General features: G+C 42.7%; 2 protein-coding genes across 2 annotated transcripts in view; one reads left to right on the top strand and one right to left on the bottom strand.

Annotated features, from left to right (window-relative positions):
* Positions 1–3,684: 3,684 nt before the first annotated feature.
* On the bottom strand, positions 3,685–8,831 carry LOC139050447 (tetratricopeptide repeat protein 9C-like). Its single transcript, XM_070526831.1, has 4 exons — positions 8,332–8,831; positions 6,945–7,137; positions 5,604–5,792; positions 3,685–4,000 (listed from the first exon to the last, which is right to left on the bottom strand). Exons 1-4 carry the CDS (start codon positions 8,461–8,463, stop codon positions 3,936–3,938), a joined length of 579 nt encoding a protein of 192 aa, XP_070382932.1. The 5' UTR covers positions 8,464–8,831; the 3' UTR covers positions 3,685–3,935.
* A 551-nt stretch (positions 8,832–9,382) lies between these two features.
* Positions 9,383–17,170, top strand: part of LOC139050292 (myosin-6-like) — a 32,471-nt gene continuing 24,683 nt past the window's right edge. Inside the window, exons 1-5 of the mRNA XM_070526522.1 lie at positions 9,383–9,904; positions 10,946–11,023; positions 12,216–12,272; positions 12,343–12,476; positions 15,134–15,299. Coding sequence (XP_070382623.1) covers positions 9,785–9,904; positions 10,946–11,023; positions 12,216–12,272; positions 12,343–12,476; positions 15,134–15,299 — 555 coding nt within the window. The 5' untranslated portion in view covers positions 9,383–9,784. The remainder of the gene's footprint in view (positions 9,905–10,945; positions 11,024–12,215; positions 12,273–12,342; positions 12,477–15,133; positions 15,300–17,170) is intronic.

Here is a 17,170-nt window from a genome sequence, read left to right as displayed (position 1 = left end):
CAACCCCCAAGGTAACTTTTCTACGCAAACCAGGGGCGGGTCTACTTTTACCAGTACAAATGTTTATTCCCACTGCTCGCTGTAAAGGCGCATAAACCTGCAAAACGGAAATGAAATAAGGTGTATCTGACAAGTACGCCTGTGACATACACCTCTGCTTTACTTGGCAAACCAGGAACTACATCAAATTGACTTGTGCAGGAAGGACACAGCCAAGAACAAGTAAACAAGCAAAAGCGTAAAATGAAGATTTCTAGTAGTGCCTTTCTAATGAGCTCTGGATGAATTATCGTGAAATATATATTTGCAGAACAATTACAGCTTTTTTGGGGCCCTCCTTTACTGCTCTACCTAATGAAGCACTAAAGCCCATAGAGTTTCATACAGTAATTACTAGAGGGAACTCTGGCGGTAGTGTCTGAGGGAGCTGCAATGGGAGTGGTTGAGCCAGCCTGGGAATTATGGGAAGTACATGGATTTGCCTAAACTTCGTTCTTCTGGCTTTGCAAACTTGTAATTTTCAGCAATGTACTGTGCAGTAAATAATTAAATAAACATTATTAAAATTGTCCCACCGCATGATTCGAACACAGGACTTCTGGGCACAGACGCCCAATATTGAAACCATTACACCACGGTCGCATGCATAGACAAGTGACAACGGCCTTATGAATTTATCGCGGGCAGCCCGGTACCTTGAGACGCTACTGTTGCAATTAGTAGCGATTGTTTGTGTTCGCAGCGTATTCTACACTAAGAAAAGTATACATTGCTCTGAAATTTATGACAATGAACGCATACAAAGCATAATAAACGAATCCACAAGCACAAAGATCGCACAAGCCCTCGTACTTCCCATCATTCCCATGGTGACTCAATGACTGAAGCACTAGAGATTCTTTTAGTACATTGTAGGAAACTCTATGCTGAAACCGACTCATATTCTCATTTGGGAAGTTGCATAATGATGCGTGGCCACCAGTCCCATACAACCGCATAGAGCGTAGGGCACTGTGGTTGTAGACTTGCTGCGCCCACCGCAGAAGGCTAGAAAAACACCCACATAAACATAGCAAATAAGTGCTTACGTCGGGCGGCTTGACTGATAACTGTAGAAGCGCCATTAAAAAAACACGGAATCATTCTGCCCTTGTAGCAGCGTTTTCTCTACTTTTTCAATGAAAAGATTTTCAACCATACATATTTTCACAGCTAAATTTGCACATTTTTTATTTTCCTTCCTGTATGGCTGTTGCCTCGGCTCTCTCCCTTAGTAGATCGCTTAATTTTTCAATTTCTTGCAACTCTTGTTTTCCGTTGCCACTTTTCCACGAAAAGTACTCTACAATTATGGGAAAATCCAAATGAGGTAACAGTTATTGCAACAGCTATTGCAAGGTTTCAAGGTTTGGTTGAAATTTTGAAGTTTCTAGGGATGATTATTAAGCTTAGATCATTGAAAAGATAACAGTGGGGCCTTTCTAGCGGCTACACCTTCAGATTTCGAAACAGATTTCGAAATAATGAGAAAGGCAAAAACAGTCTAGCATTTTTTAGCTGGGAGAATATCAATCTATTTCACGCTCTCAGTTCTCGTGTCCTTTCCCTTAGCCCGTCCAGCGATCGCTTCTATGCTTCGGCCATAATGGTACGGTAACGGCAGCCCACTGTTGACCGCTGAATAGCTGTCAAGTGTCAAGATTGATTTGGCGGCGCTTTAGGAGTGGTGGCGCAGCCAGGGGTAGGAGGGGGGGAGTATGTTGCTCAATTTCGGGAAGAGGGGGCCCCTACCCCCGGGCACCCCCGAACGTGTGCCTGGTTCACAATTTGTTGCAGATTGTCAAATTTATAAAGTTGCAAAGAAGGAAATTTTAAAAATTTAAGAAATCACGAGAAGGAAATTTAAGAATAAAAATGGTTTAGAGAGCATACGACAAGGGTTAACAAACCTCGACTTGGAACTTGCCACTGTCATTGTAATGTGTACAATCATTGCATTCTACCAGTGCTAACATATGGGGCAGAAACTTGGAGGTTAACAAAGCAGCTCTAGGACAAGAACCGTGCAAAGAGCAATGGAACAAAAAAATTTGAGGCACAATGTTGAGAGAGAGGAAGAGATTGGTGTGGATCAAGAGCAAACGGGCATGGTCGATGTTTTAGTTGACATTAAGAGAAAAAAAAAATGCAGCTCGACAGGCCATGTGATGCGTAGGGTAGGCAATCAGGGGACCATTAGAGTTACAGGGTAGGTGCCAAGGGAAGCGCAGTTGAGGACGGCAGAAAATTATGTGGGGGTGATGAAATTGGGAAATATGCAGGCACAAGTTGGAATCGGGTAGTGCAAGGCAGGGGTAATTGGAGATCGCAGGGAAGAGGCCTTCATCCTGCAGTGGACATAAAAATAGTCTGACGATGACTATATGGTGCCACAGTCCCAAACCAGGCATGCATCTGCACCTCATTCTATAGCAATATCTCGTGTGCAAACTACCATCGGCACATTTTGAGTCACAAATGTGCAAAGAGATGAGCCAAAAACTTCAAGGCAGCAGTCATTGACAGAGTGCATGCTAGATGGCACCACCATACCACCCGCCCTACAGCAAACTCAAAGCTTCACCAAGGCATGTACCACATGCGCCTTCATGGTACTAGTTTAACATGCACCTGAAGCTGCAATTGATGGGCAAGCACATGCATGAGCATGCAAGAGAAATTTGAAGTTATCGGAAAGTGTTATGCCAAGAACCTTTTTTGTAGTGCACTTTTCACGGACCATTCATTTATCAACATGCACTCACAAATATATTTTGCAGTACAGTACCACAAGATTTGCACGCATTCTCATTTCCTGTGTACTGTCGTCTAATAAAGGGAATCATTTGAACACTGTGCAAAGTCAATGAGGTGTTATGTTTTTTTATGGCTCTGAAAAGATATCCAGAAACTACAAAACATGCACTGCAGCATTCAGAGGATTGTGTTCAACTTTCTAACACACATTTTATAAGATATTGTATTAAAGGGGTGGGGGAGTTCTGGAATCGTGACCACCTGGGGGTTTTCGAACATGCACCGAAAGCCATAGAGCTTTCTAAAATTACTAGAATCTCTGGAGCTGCGATCGTTGAGCCTCCATGGGAATGATGGGCACCACATGGATTTGCCCGATCCTCATCCTTGGGGCTTCAGATGTTCTTGTGGCTTCATAATGCTTTATCTGGCCCCAAATTAGAGTAATTTTAGAGCAATGCATACTTTTGAATGCAGAGGTTTTGATTGCAGAGCCTCTGCAAGCGTGCATAATTGCTGCTAATTACAGTGGTTCCACTTGTCCACGTGTCCTTGGCGTAATGCTTTCAATATCGGGCTTCTTTGCTAGAGGTCGAATCCTGCCGTTAGGCAATTATGGGTAACTTTAACGCAGTACTTTCTTAAAAATGATTACTTTGCAAAGTCATGAAGCCATTTAGAGGCAGAAGGACAAAGTTGGCTGAACTGCCTTGCTTGCAGCTCCTGCAGACATAGCTGCACAGTTCCCTCGAGGAATTGTATGAAACTATGCCCGACGCTAAGTAAGCGGAAATTGTTGCACTAAGCTACAATCAGAACATGGCTGTAAATAAAAAATACAAGAGTTTGAAGCATGCAAAACAATACATATATAAATGAGGAACAATCTGTAGTTTGTGAAAAATCTTTATTAGTAAATCATCAGTAAAAAAAAGTAATCTGTACATTGTGAGCACATCAAAAACATGTCATGGTTCATGAACACACAGAGGAAGCATCCCCTGCACCATCAGCCTTGAAACAGTGGGAAGCAGGCAACACGGCAGTCAGTCAACAATGAGATCAGAAACTCTTACGAGTACGCTTGGTACATACGCCACTGCGCTGGGGCTGTTTAATTGGCAGGCCCTTTAAGCACATCACTCTTTGCTGGAAGACGACTGTGCCTCTGTGCAGAGCTTGATATACTTTATGATTGAGCCGTCTGCAAGAGAGAGAAAAGGAGAAACGAAAGGAACAGCACGTCAAGTCTGGGCCAAGAAAACTGCACTGCAAAATGAGATCACTCCAGAAATACTAAGCAAGGAAGGCAAAAATGTGGGTCAAGTTATCAACCGCATCAGAAATTGTATTAAGCCATCACAGCCACACATTATTATTCAAATCTATAGTCGATGTAAAAGCGAAGCAGTCCTTCGGAAAGTCCTTCACTCATTTTGAAAACTGCAAATTCTGCACAATCTGAAGCATGAGGCTTTGGAGACTATACCTTCCACTCTGCACAGCAGTGCCATGGGAAGGCTGATGTGCTCAGTGCTCAATTCTGTGGTATTCATTTAGTCTCAATTTTGCTGCGTCCTCAGTGTCCAGAATGTACAAAGCAGATGCATGTTATAACGATTGCTCTCAAACATACTAGGAGTTTCAACTGACACATGGGCTACGAGACGTAAAGCAATGAATGATTACTACGGCTTAACATGTGAAAGCAACTATGCCGCTATGAGAGACACTGTGTTAGAAGGCAGTGGACTAATTTCAAGCTCCTGGGTTCCTGCAAAGTGCACCTTACGAGAGTTGGTCCACCGGGCACAGTCGTTGCTGTGCCTCTAACTCGGCTAATTTGACAGTGTGAGGAAACCCCCGAACACCCGCCCCACCGTTCCGTGCTCTTTCCGCGAATGCCATGTCCTGAAGAGTCATGCTACGGGGCCCTCAGATCGGGTTGTAATTAAAGAAATACAGTACTGTACTTATTGGACTATAAGGCGGCCATGATAAGGCAAAGTTGCAGTAAAGGGTTCCGAGACAAAAAACTTGGGTATGCACACTAATATGGCGACAGAGTAGTGGATGAATTATTCATTCTCAGGAGGGATTGCCTGCCGACTAATTCGAAAGCCCCAGAACAACCGGTGTGGCCTTGGAAGTGTGGCTTGCTTTTTTGCTTCTCTTCCAGTCTGCGCAAATGTGAAACTGCCACATGTGGAAGGCAAGCCGATGCACCATCTGTTCAGAGACCCAAAAGCGGTGTATAACATTGCCAGAATACTTGGTGCAGTGACGCGTACAGAAGCTCTGCCACTGGAGCTTTCCTTTCCACACTACAGAAAGTTGTAGTTATTCTCCCAAAGCACTTTGGTTCGAGACGACACTGAGGGGAATGTCGAGGTGAATTCTGATACTTGCAATGAATTTTAAGGGAAAGTTTCTCAACGTTTCCCCGTGTAGAATGTTCTTACCCAGTGATCCTTGAGATCTCGAATGACTAAATAGGTTTATGATGGTACTAACATGACTGTGCTTACCATAGTTGCCCTCATAGCCCACTAAGGACGGTGGAACTCGTTGCGAAATCTGTCTCTTCACATTGGAGTGTTGGTGCTTCTCTCATGGTGTCCGTTCGTTTCGTGGGCATCTTTCTTGCTGCATGTTTAAATGTTCACTCTATTTGCAGTCAGTGGCCCAAGTATCACCGCCTGAGCAAGCATTGTAACTAAAATTGTGGGTAGGCCTGGGCGCTAACCTGGTTAGGACCTGCCTACAGGTTGGACAACAGCACAATGTGGAACTTCAGGAACACTCACCAGGTTTTCCTTTGCGCAGCCTGTTGGCATCATTCAGGTACTGCAATGCGAGGGAGTAGTTGCCCATTTTGTAGTAAGCAACGCCCTTGCGAAAAATGGCCTTGGCATTATTGGGCTGCATCGTCAAGACAATGTTACAGTACTGCACCACCCTGTTGTAATCCGTAGTCGGTAGTTGCAGCAGGCATGCTGAGAAAAAATTTGAAAAAAAAATTTTTTTTTACCGTGGTGTTTAAATTCTTAAAGCAACACACACTGACGCACCACCTGGATATCAAATGTAGCTGCTATGGCCTATAAAATTACTTATTAAAAAAGGGAACCATTACTCTCTCTTAAAACTACTGCTACAGCCTACACTTTGAATTATGGAATTGTTCCTTTACTGCATTGCCGTACACCTATATCATATTGCTACTTGTTGCTAGTTGGTTCACACTTCTTGCGGCAGAAAACTCACGAAAGCATGGAAAGAAACAACCAGACAGGAAAGAATGCTAGTTGTGAGTAACATTCTTTCCCGCCTGGTCATTTTGTACATGTCTCGAGTCTGTTACACTGTAAGAAGACACCCACGAGATTGCAAATAACACACACTGAAGAGATATGTCTAAGGACATAATGCAGCAACGCTGATGAAGGACACACACAGATGTTTTCATCATAGGTGCATCTTGGAACTGCACAAATCCAACGTGTCCCAAAGTGGCACGTTAATTCAATTTTGTTGATAAAACAGATCAATCTATTGCAACACTATTTTACAGAAGGAGGTAATGTAAAAGCTGCAAGCAGGACATCCTGTGAACTAACATTAAAATGCAAACATGACAACTGATACATTATGGAAATGAGAAAAATATGAAGGAAGAGAGGGTATGCACGTAAAAAGCTATTGTGAAAAGATGTCCAAGAGTTACTAGATTTGATTTGCAAAAAATGTTGGTGAGCAATGCACATGAAGTATCTTATTACATTAACGGGTCATGCAAGCAATGTGTAGAATCTGCAAAAAAAATGAAGAAAAAAAAAGAAGTGAAGAAGAGTTAGCTGAGCAAACCAAACAGAATGTGGAATACGTACACTTGCAGAGTATCAGTTTTCTTAGTTGATAATTCTAGATGGGTACTCCCTTATTAAAGGCTTAAAAATTGAAAGCGATCTATATTGTTTTAAATTGGCTAGTCGGGAGTTACGGAATGAAGCAGCAGAAAAAGACTGTTGGCCATAATTAGCAAGCACTTCAGGAAGATTGCCAGATATAGAAAAATGCTTGCGGTTATTGTGAACTACCACATCGCAAAATTGCCAAGTAGATGCAGTTTGAGAGAAAGAACCTACCAGCGAGGTTGTTGTAGCATTCAGCGTGGAGCTTTTCCAACGTTGCCTTTGTAGATTGGTCCAGTGTGGCGCTCACTGCCCTCGTGATGGGCGTGTCGCACCGGACCTGACAGGCCCGGAGGTACAGCAGACACTCGTGGTACTTGCGGATTGCCGGCTTTATCTTGTCCTCCTTGTACAGATCGTTGCCTGCCTGCACGCACAATAAAGGTCGCTGCTATGCCATACTCTCCCCCTCAAGATTTTCATGTCATTCCGCAGTGCAGTCACTAGTGATTCAAAATATATATATATATATTTATATTATTTGGGGTTTTACGTGCCAAAACCACTTTCTGATTATGAGGCACGCCGTAGTGGAGGACTCCGGAAATTTTGACCACCTGGGGTTCTTTAACGTGCACCTAAATCTAAGCACACGGGTGTTTTCGCATTTCGCCCCCATCGAAATGCGGCCGCCGTGGCCGGGATTTAGTGATTCAAAATGAACACCCATAAAGTTGCCTGAAAAAAAATACTAAACGAAGGAGTGTAAGCGAATAACTTCACAGCAACTCGGTAAGACTTGCCACTAATGATGACACTCTCCACATGTGGCGATACGGACTTAAAAAAAAAAAAAAATTGACGGCGGCTGTGGTCACCACGCTGTTTCAAAGGGCCCGTTTCTGAAATTCAGGTATACGCGGGACAGTCGCACACCATCACTAGCATTACTTCATATTAACAATTTTTGCAATTGTCTCAACACCACGGAGGGAAAAAAAAACATGTTTCCTTCATAAACACCAACTGAACGTCTCGATGAACTTCGCAACTGGTTGCACACGGCCGCGCAAGTTATGAACAGCCAAGGATAAGATTCCATTTTTACCTTCCATCGCAAATGTCAACAAAAGTAGCAAAGAAAATACATGTTGGAACGGACACATTTTTCGTTTTTACTAACATGGGTGAGACACGCTGTAGGTTATCCGAAGAACCCTAATCTGACATAAAAACTAAGGAAAGCCCAAGTCACCCCGGCAGCCCATTTGGTGCTACGCTGCGGAGTTTTCCTGCGCTATGCAGACATTCAAATACCCCATCTAAATTGCCAGCAGCATTTTAAGTATTGCTATTCCCTGCTGCTATTCCAAAACGTACTACTACTACTACTACAAACTATCTATCAACAAAAGTACCACCCTTTTCCCATTTGAAAACTAACCGAAATATTACACAACTATAACATGACGAGTCAAATGTCGAATTTATCAAAGGCGCGTCGTTTAAGCGACACTGCACCAACTCCTACGCATATTTGCGACGTCAAACACAGCGCGGGGGTGGGCGGGCTCAGAGATTACAAAACACACGCACACAGAAATTCAGCCGCGCTCATTACCACTTTGCAAGCTTTGGCATGTTCCACGTTCTCGGGAATGGTCAGACGGCGTTTCTCCGAGTCCTCGGTGGACGCGGGCACTCCGTCAATTTTTTCGGTTACCGTCGGTGTCAGCAGTTCCGTCTCGGCCATCGCAGTTGATGCAGGAGGGGACAGTCGCTGGGCGGGCGAACAGCAACAATCTTTTGACAAGTCAAGGGGGGCGCGCGTCGGTGAAGTGTCAAAGTCTGTCGGTGGTGTCAACACGTGTCACCACACGGCGGGGCGCACCGCTTGCCTTTCGCTGAGCGCGATGTGACAGCGACCTCCCCGAAATGTCCACCGGGGCGCCCTTCGCAGATACCGCGTAACGAAACTTCTTTCACTTCAAGCAACACGTGATCAACCGGCGCGGTGAAAGACGTGTCCGTTTTCTATAAACTACGAAACGGCGCTAACTAACCGAACGACTAAACTACAACAATCGCCCACTGCTGGGTCACCAGTGAATGCAAGCTTTACGATATACCTTCCGACGCGTTTGGTTGGTTGACAGCGCAGAAATCAACAATCCCGGAAGACGCATGCGCGTTTCTAGTGCGAATAACGAAAAGCCAGCAGCCAAACTCTTTTCCTTTTCTCCTCGCCACTAGTGTCGGTCGTGAGTGCCACATGGGGCTGGCGGAACCAGTGAGCACTACCTTGCGTGGCCTCCGAAACCTCCATCTGCCGTGCTCCTAATCTCAAAGGCCATTAACCTTAACCTTAGCTCAGCGCATGCTTACAGGTATTACTGGCGACAGGTATTCTTGAGCCAGACAGCCAGCCTTTGAAAAGCGCACCCAAAGGATTGTGCAGACCGTGGTTTCACAGCGCTAACGACCTCGTAAATATTATGTGCTTCTTTCACGAGCCAGGCCCGCCGCTCGTGATGATAGATGATGATAGTGTCGGTCGCGATCGCCACCTCGCGACACTTGTTCACAGCTGAGGGCAGACCCGTTCTGGGAGGCCGAGCCATTCCGCAGGCATCTAGCAAAAGGAGGCAATGTTCTGATGTTATTATTTATAATTGAGTATATGTTGATGACAATGAACTTTCAGTCACTGTCTTAACGCCTGTGTTCCCAAGCAAGATGGGATGATTAGCTGGGAGAAACCAAGAAAGCAATCAAAACATCCGGTCGCGGCGTTGCAGTAGTTGCTGAGCGACAGCCTTTAAAAATGGCCGCACGGTTTGTTTACATTTCGAGCTGCCTGCTGCAACTCTATGGTCTGCCGAACCGTGCGTAGGCTAAGGAAAGTCTAGCGACAGCTCGCGCCTTAAATTAAGGTTACGTCAGCTCAAGGCGTAAACTATGTCTTTTCTAGGTGTTTGTATCTTGAATCATCGGCAAGGCTGTCTTTTTCTAGGCAGAAACGTCTCGGCGAAGAGAGCGCTGTAGTGTTGTGACATGAACGACGCGCGAAAAAGATGAGCAACTCCGATGAGGATGCCTCCAAGTCCGCGTCTAGTCGTGAGGTCAGGCACCTGACACAATCCGTCGAAGAAAGTATCGTCAGCAAAGTCAACGAGCTCTCGTCTGCCCTTATCGTAAGACCTATTGTATTTCGATGTCGCACATGTCGCTCTCAGTCGCGGATTATGATTGACTGCTGGTAAATGTTCCAAAGTTGTACGGGTGTCCCACGGCGCATTTTTTAGTCGCGATTGAGCCCGATGCGGATCACATTTCTCAATCATGATTCGCTTCTTTGAACAAATAAGTTGCTTGAGGGAACCAATCGTGGTTGATAATTTCGATCCAAACCGTGCTCGAATTGCGATCAAAAGTCTGCCTGGCACCGGTATTAAAACTGCACTGAAAGAAAGTAAAGATGATGGGATGGTTCTTTGTGCATTTTCTCACGCGTCTTCATAAATAAACATCAATTAATTGAGGCATAATATCCTGTCAGTCACATTATGACAGATTGTTGATAAACGTGCCGAAATTACGTTAACTTTATTCGAAAGTGTTACATACTGCACTGAGAGGACGTCAATGTTGTATATAGTGTTTTTCGTTTTCTACTTAGTTATCGTAATTACAGGGTATTAACATTGATTTGTTGTGCAGTCAGACTTGTAACATTTCTCATAGAAATGCTTAAATCACCAGCTCAAAGCACGTACTTGCACAAGTTAGTTACCAGATGAAATTGTTATGAGAAAGACCAAATAATATTTTGCTATTGCTGACAGAATGTGGGACTTCAAACGTACATACCATACATCAAACATGGTAGTACCATCAGCAAAATGTTCATGTAGAGCAATACTCTGCAGCACAGTAAAGTGAAATGAATTAAGCCACATTCAGTATGCAGGGACTCAATTTATCCGAAGCTCAAATGCCCGTGGGTGCTTACTTGCTGCTTCTGAACTGAACTGGCAAAAAATTTGGGTACACAATTAAATTTGTGCACTGAGACTGACTGACATACCCGGTTGTCAGGGGATGAAATTTGTGTTGTTTTTCACTCGTCTTACTTGCAAGAATGACACATTGTTTTCAGCACACTGATATAGTTTGCACTAACCCTGTTTGTGGCAGTTTTACTAAAGTTGCTTTTTATTTTGCTGCACTTTCAGGATACGAGCACCAACATCCATTGCTTGAACAGCAAGATTCAAGCGTACCGTCAAGAACAAAATGCTGCTGTCGAAGTGGTGAGTGGTTGTACAATACAGCGAAACTTTCTCTGGCTCTTTCCTCCTCTTTGCATAGACACACGTCTGGCCAATTAAACTGGGCCAATCTCAGAGACAGTGTAATTAAATATGGTGTTTTGGTGGGCCAATCCTGATACCATAGAGTTCATGATACCTTGCGCTATGTACTGCTGATGCACACATTCACATCCGTGGTGTGACTTTAGTTCATTCATCAAAGAAAACCCTTCTCTTGGAACAATTTGCAACGAAGGGCAAAAGACGACAGGACAGAGCACTCTGTCCTTCTGTGTAAATTGTGCACAAGAACATGTACCTTCCTTAATGAAATAATGTTTCCCCAAGCAGCTAGTGGAAATGCATGACTGGAATTTTAAAAAAGTTGAGAAATATATAGTGCTATAGTGCAATATATATGTGTGTCATGTCTACTAAATTGGCTAACACATGCTGCTTGGGATAAGCTGTAATGCCATTGCTGGCATAGTTTCCTACAAAAATCACCAGAGAATCACCAGAACCCTGTCTATGGAAGCTGCAAGCATGGTGGTTCTACCAGCGTAAGAGTGATGGGCAATATACATGGATTTGCCTCAGCTTCGTCGTTCTGGCTTCAAACGACTTTGTGGTTGTGTGAATTGGTCATATTTAATGAAGCATTGTGTTATAAACGCAACAAAATTCAGAGTGAATAAGCATATGCGCAGGAGTTCATTGCCTTCATGCGTTTAGAAAAAAAAAAGCTTGATTGCGTTGAAATTACAAAAATTTGATCCATAATATATAATGCAACAAAGACATATCAAGCCACAAGCATCGTGAACAGACAAATCCATGAACCACTCATCATTCCCATGGCTGCATGAGCAATTGCAGTGCAAAAGTTCCCTTTAGCTATGCCTAATACCATTGCATGTTATGTATCCTTGCAAGTGCTTTAATGTGGTTTTTGATGTTGTTTCATACTGGAGATAGTGAAAATAGCACAGCACCCACATGCGTCATAGCATTAACCAATAGTACTAACCAATAAGTGTCCCCAGCAGCGTATCCTGGCAGGTCTAACCAGAAGCTGTCGCTTCACTTTGCCAATCATTCTCTGATGGTTTCTGCTCAATTTCTTTCTGTACCAAAAAGATAAGTAAGGCTGACCTAACACGAGGCATTGCGTAACTTTTCTTTTTTTCAGCTCAAGGAAAATGTTGACGTCTGCCTTAGGCATATTAGCAGCCGGGAAGCTACTACAGTAAGTGATCACCATCTCTCGAGTGTGTGAGTGATCATTGACTGTTTCACTTAGGTATGCTTTTGTTCAGCCACTGCAGTTGTCAAGTGCGCGGGACTCCCCAACAAATCCGTGGCGCATGGTACGAGATAAGGAAGCTACCATACTGGAACTGGAGAGAAAAAATGACCACTTGAAGGCGAAGCTGGAGAGTGCACAGGAGAGGCATGTTGCATCTGTGAATGTTTTGCTCATTTTATTACTTGATTAATTCTTTCATTTTCTCATTAATTCATTTACGAGAATGATACTGGATGGTTTGGTGCCAAGTGTATAACATCGAAGCAGCTTTGCAACACTACTATTTGCCTGTTACAGTGATTTATTGCGTTGTTATTTTTCGTAAGTGCATTTTGCTAGGAAAATTCGCTAGTTTGGTGAGTTGGTAGTTCTGCTTGATGATGGATAAGCAGCACAAAGAAGGATATGAGCTCAGAGAATAAATTAATGTAATAAGCACTAACTTCTAACCACACAAACTTTGACTTCTTTAGCTTAAAGTTAGCACTTGTTATGGTAATATCCTCAAGATCCAAATCCAAATGAACATTAATGAGCACTAACTTCAAACCAAGGAAACCAAGGTTTCTTTGTTTGAAATCAGAGCTTGTGGCATTCATTTCTTCTCTACGTCTTCATCCTTCATCACATCTTTTATTCATCGCCAAACATTGTGCTCACATAGATACAATTACAACTATCAAGATTTTTCAAAATTCTGGGATTCTACATGCCAAAACTATGATCGGATTAACATCTATCAAGATGAATACCACTGTTGTCAGGTTTTTGTTGTGCAGGAATGTAGATCAAGTTCACAGATGCATTGTCCAAAGAGATGGCAAGGAAGAATGCCTTAAGGCTGCAATAATGAGATGAATCTATCCCAATTCATTTTCAAATCTTGTTTCGGCAGTTGTGCAATCACTGCTTGGCCTACATTATCACCAGGCAATGGCAAGTCATGAGTGGTAGATAGTAAGAAGGGAATATAATCAAGCAAAGGGAACTGCTGCACTATAGCGGCTAAATATTGTGTAAAAGCACCACTTAAGTGAAACCCTAAAAAGCTTACATTCATAGTAATTTATTCCTTCAAAACCTTATTTTCATTAATTTTGCAGTAGTAGGGTGAATATTAGAAAAGAAAGTGAAGATGCAATGCTCCATTCTTAAAATTTCATGCCGAAACTCCAACGCTGGTGACATTATGGATTTCAAAGTATTTTTTCATATTTAGGATGCTGTGGCCCAGCAAACGTTTTTGAAACTTGCTAAGTTCAATCTTTCGCTCTTCTTTGATACAACATAGTCCATCTTTATCGATAAATAATGAACTAGACCTAAGCAGATTTTGCCAAAGTTCATGACGTCAGGATGAGCTTGTGCAAGAACTTGAAGATGGTGTCGCCACCCAGTTTTTGCATTGTCTTGGCTGAGCAAGCCTCTTTTCACAGCATTAGTGGCTTTTTTGGGTATTGTAGAGGAGTGATTTACTAATGCAGATAAGACACTCTTTAGTGTTTCTTTAATGCTAGCTGAGTATTGGGGGCTTTGCAGTGACTGCACTGGACGTGATTCAAGGTGCTTGCAGAGTTGCAAGTAAGCAGGCTAAGAAGCTGGGTTGAGAGGAGGTGTTATACAGACTGTATATCTATATTGAACAGGAGAACATAAGCAGGGAGGTACAGGTGCTGCCTAAAGTAAATGGAACGCACCTGTGAAAAATCGGATACTTGCATAACTTCATTGAAATTAGTGGAATCACGAAATAGAATAAATATAGAGTTTTGGTTTATTCATACACAGAGTAACCTTTATGGTATGCATATGGGGTTACTGAAGCTGTGGACAGTAGTAGCAATGTTGGTAGCAACATTTTGTGACACTTTGTCCGGCTACAATGTACTTGAGGCATTTTTATGTTACATGCATTCTCATCAAATAAAAAAAGAACTTAATGTTAATGGTTATGTTGCTACTGATGCATTACAACAGGAGTTAAGCACAATGTGGTAGTTCACTGCGATAATAGTTGTGTCCTCTCTGGTTGAAAACTGCACAGCAAGTGAGCAGCCGCATTAACTGTTCACTCATCATCAATAGCGCAGTACTGGCAAAAAATAATACTGCTATGATCTGTTTAGGACTAGACGTTGAGGACGAAGATGTTTGTGGTTGCGGTTGTGAATCCATTCGTTCCGAGTTTACAGCTTCGCCATTTCCTCTCATGACAAAGCGGTGCAGGCAGTGAGTAAAGCTTCGTCCCATGCCCACCAGATTTTCACCAAAAGCTAACAGCAGTAGTACTTCAGGGACGGCAAGAATCCATTGAAGCAGCCACCACCTCCAAGGCCTTCCACCGCAATACGGTCCAACGGCAAGCTCCATGGCAGGAATGACAACAACGGCAATTTGAACCAAGCAGATTCCCTCAGCTTCAGCACCGAGGATTGTTAATGCATCTCACACACATGAACCGTTCCACGACGATGCTCTCAAAGATGTAAAAGACTGGCTGGACCATTTCGACCAGGTCGCCACATTTAGTGACCGGAATGACTGCTGTAAGCTTAAGAGTGTTTGTTTCTCCCTTGAAGACTCTGCACGAGTGGGGTACGGGAACCACAAACTTTTTCATCCTTGTCGTCTAGTCCTATATAGAGTGTGGGAATACATTCACGAAAAGACTAAAATTCTCCATTCTTGGCATGATGGTGATGATAATGTGTGTGATGATAATTCATTTTGCCGGCCCCACTATGGGGTGTTTGACAAAGAAAACTTGATGCTGGACTGTTTGGCTTTGTCACTTTTAATAGACTGAAAGAGAAGTCGGAAGAGCTGTTGAATTCATCGAGGCTGCTTTTGGAGAAGTCGCAAGAAGCGTTGCTTCTTCAAGATAACCTCACCGCAGCAGAAAGAAGGCTAGCCGAAAACCAACGAGAAGTTGAGAGGGCAACACTGCGTCTCCGACACGTAGAAGAGGTCAGTCTCTTGCTAACCAGTTTGAATATAGACTTTTCCACAGTCTCCAGAAAAATTAAATACATGAGCTTTAATGTCACAGTGAAAACATGGAGAAAGCAGAAAATGGAAATTCAAGATGATGAGCCAATGTTTCGACACATGTACTTGTCTTTTTCAAGGCCTTCAATTTGTCAAGGCCTTCAAACTTGTTGAAACATTGGCTCCCGCTTTTGCCCTGTTCTCATTTTGCTCATCATCTTAATGTCACAAAGCAACTCATGGGCCATAAACGACGCTGTTGTCGGGGCTGTGCAAATAATTTTGACCATCTCCCGGCTCTTCGAGAGGAAGTTTAGCTCAGAAGCTCTTATGTAAGTCCATGAAAATAGAGAAATAGTTTTGTATGGCATTCCACTGCACCGAAGTCAATCAGGATTGTTGCACAGATTAAAAAGTTAAACTCTACTGACTGTAGGGAACAGATGTTATATTAGGCCCTAAGTAGTTTTGTGAAAATTATTGAGAATTTTCAACACATGAGGCATCAAGTTTACAACTCTGTGATTCAGTAATAGATAGTGATATCCCAATTCTGCAAGCTACAGCTGTTGAGATATCTGCAGCACACAAAATAGATGTATTATACACTGCTCTGACATATACTGTATATCGCCAACTTATGCTTAGCACCTTTACAACACTCTCATAAAAATTGTGAGACATTTACGTAAGCTACAAGCTAATATGCAGTCCAACTTTAATCTAATGAACAGAAATATAAGGAAAAAATCAGAAATAATAAAGTTCCAGTTATCAGTTTTCCATACTACATTTCTAGAGTGCCAGAACATCTTAACTGGAACATCAATGCATTTCACTGTAGGTTTTGAGCACTTAGTTCTCAAAACTGGTGCAAGGTGCAGAGTTCCTTGATGAAGGTAATGGTTTGAGTACTACTGGCTGAGGTCAGTTATGCAATTACATGTCCCCTGAACTTATGACTTCATGTTAGTGAACTGTTAATTAATAATTGCAACATTGATTATTGCAAAAAAATTTAGTACCAACCAATATTATGAAGTTTAGTCCGCAAAATTTCGTCTCACGTCCTCATCTTCAGTGCTCAAAAACATACATTACAGAAAGCATATGGTATGTTGGTGCTCTTATTTATGCAATGTTTGGTACAAATGTTTCAATTTTCTTGTTCTTAGTTGTCGCCTCTGAGCACTGATTCAGCGGTTGTGTCTCTTTAGGTCATGCTATTCTGCCCTAAACAGCATGCTACTAATATCTCACTTACACAGGCAAATTTTGTGACACTTTGAGTAAGGGCTCATTGTCACAGTATGTTTCAGTTTGGTAACACAGTGCTACATGGGAAAGGAATGTGTCATTTGTAGTTGATGACAGTGTCAATAGGGAAGTTAACCAGAACATTATATATTTGTTATTGGCATTGAAAAATAACATAAAATATCACCACAAGCAAAGATCGCGATGCAACCAACACTCAGGTGATGCACTGTGAGTTTGGAAATGCGAAGACTGGTGAAGCATCAGTACCTAAAGAAAGCATGATGGCTTTCATTGGCAAAGGAACATTAACGGCTTTCATAAGTGAAGAAGTTTAGAAAATTTGATATCACAAAAAGCTGGTGGTATATTTATTTATTCTTGAAGCAATGGTAATAAAGCTACATACTTTGACTCAGAGAAGTAAGTGTGATAAATGCTCTCACTATCGGGTGCCTTCTGCAGCAGGTGTCACTGAACCTTTCCCTGTGACAGCCTGCAAATGACACTTATGGTGAAGGGCAACTCTCTCACAGTGATACCGAATTTTTCAATCTGACAGGGGATAAGATTCATTTTGAAATATGCAAAGT

Source organism: Dermacentor albipictus, chromosome 10 (assembly GCF_038994185.2).
Source record: "Dermacentor albipictus isolate Rhodes 1998 colony chromosome 10, USDA_Dalb.pri_finalv2, whole genome shotgun sequence".
Taxonomy (NCBI): domain Eukaryota; kingdom Metazoa; phylum Arthropoda; class Arachnida; order Ixodida; family Ixodidae; genus Dermacentor; species Dermacentor albipictus.
This window is presented reverse-complemented; position numbering and strand designations above follow the sequence as displayed.

What these genes read in the sequence shown, in the direction of transcription:
- LOC139050447 (XM_070526831.1), bottom strand. Translation starts at nt 8,463, where the DNA reads ATGGCCGAGACGGAACTGCTGACACCGACGGTAACCGAAAAAATTGAC. An exon ending in ATGCCAAAGCTTGCAAAGTG is followed by an intron (nt 7,138 to 8,331) that starts GTAATGAGCGCG and finishes TTGTGCGTGCAG; the next exon opens with GCAGGCAACGATCTGTACAA. An exon ending in GCTGCGCAAAGGAAAACCTG is followed by an intron (nt 4,001 to 5,603) that starts GTGAGTGTTCCT and finishes TCTCTCTTGCAG; the next exon opens with ACGGCTCAATCATAAAGTAT.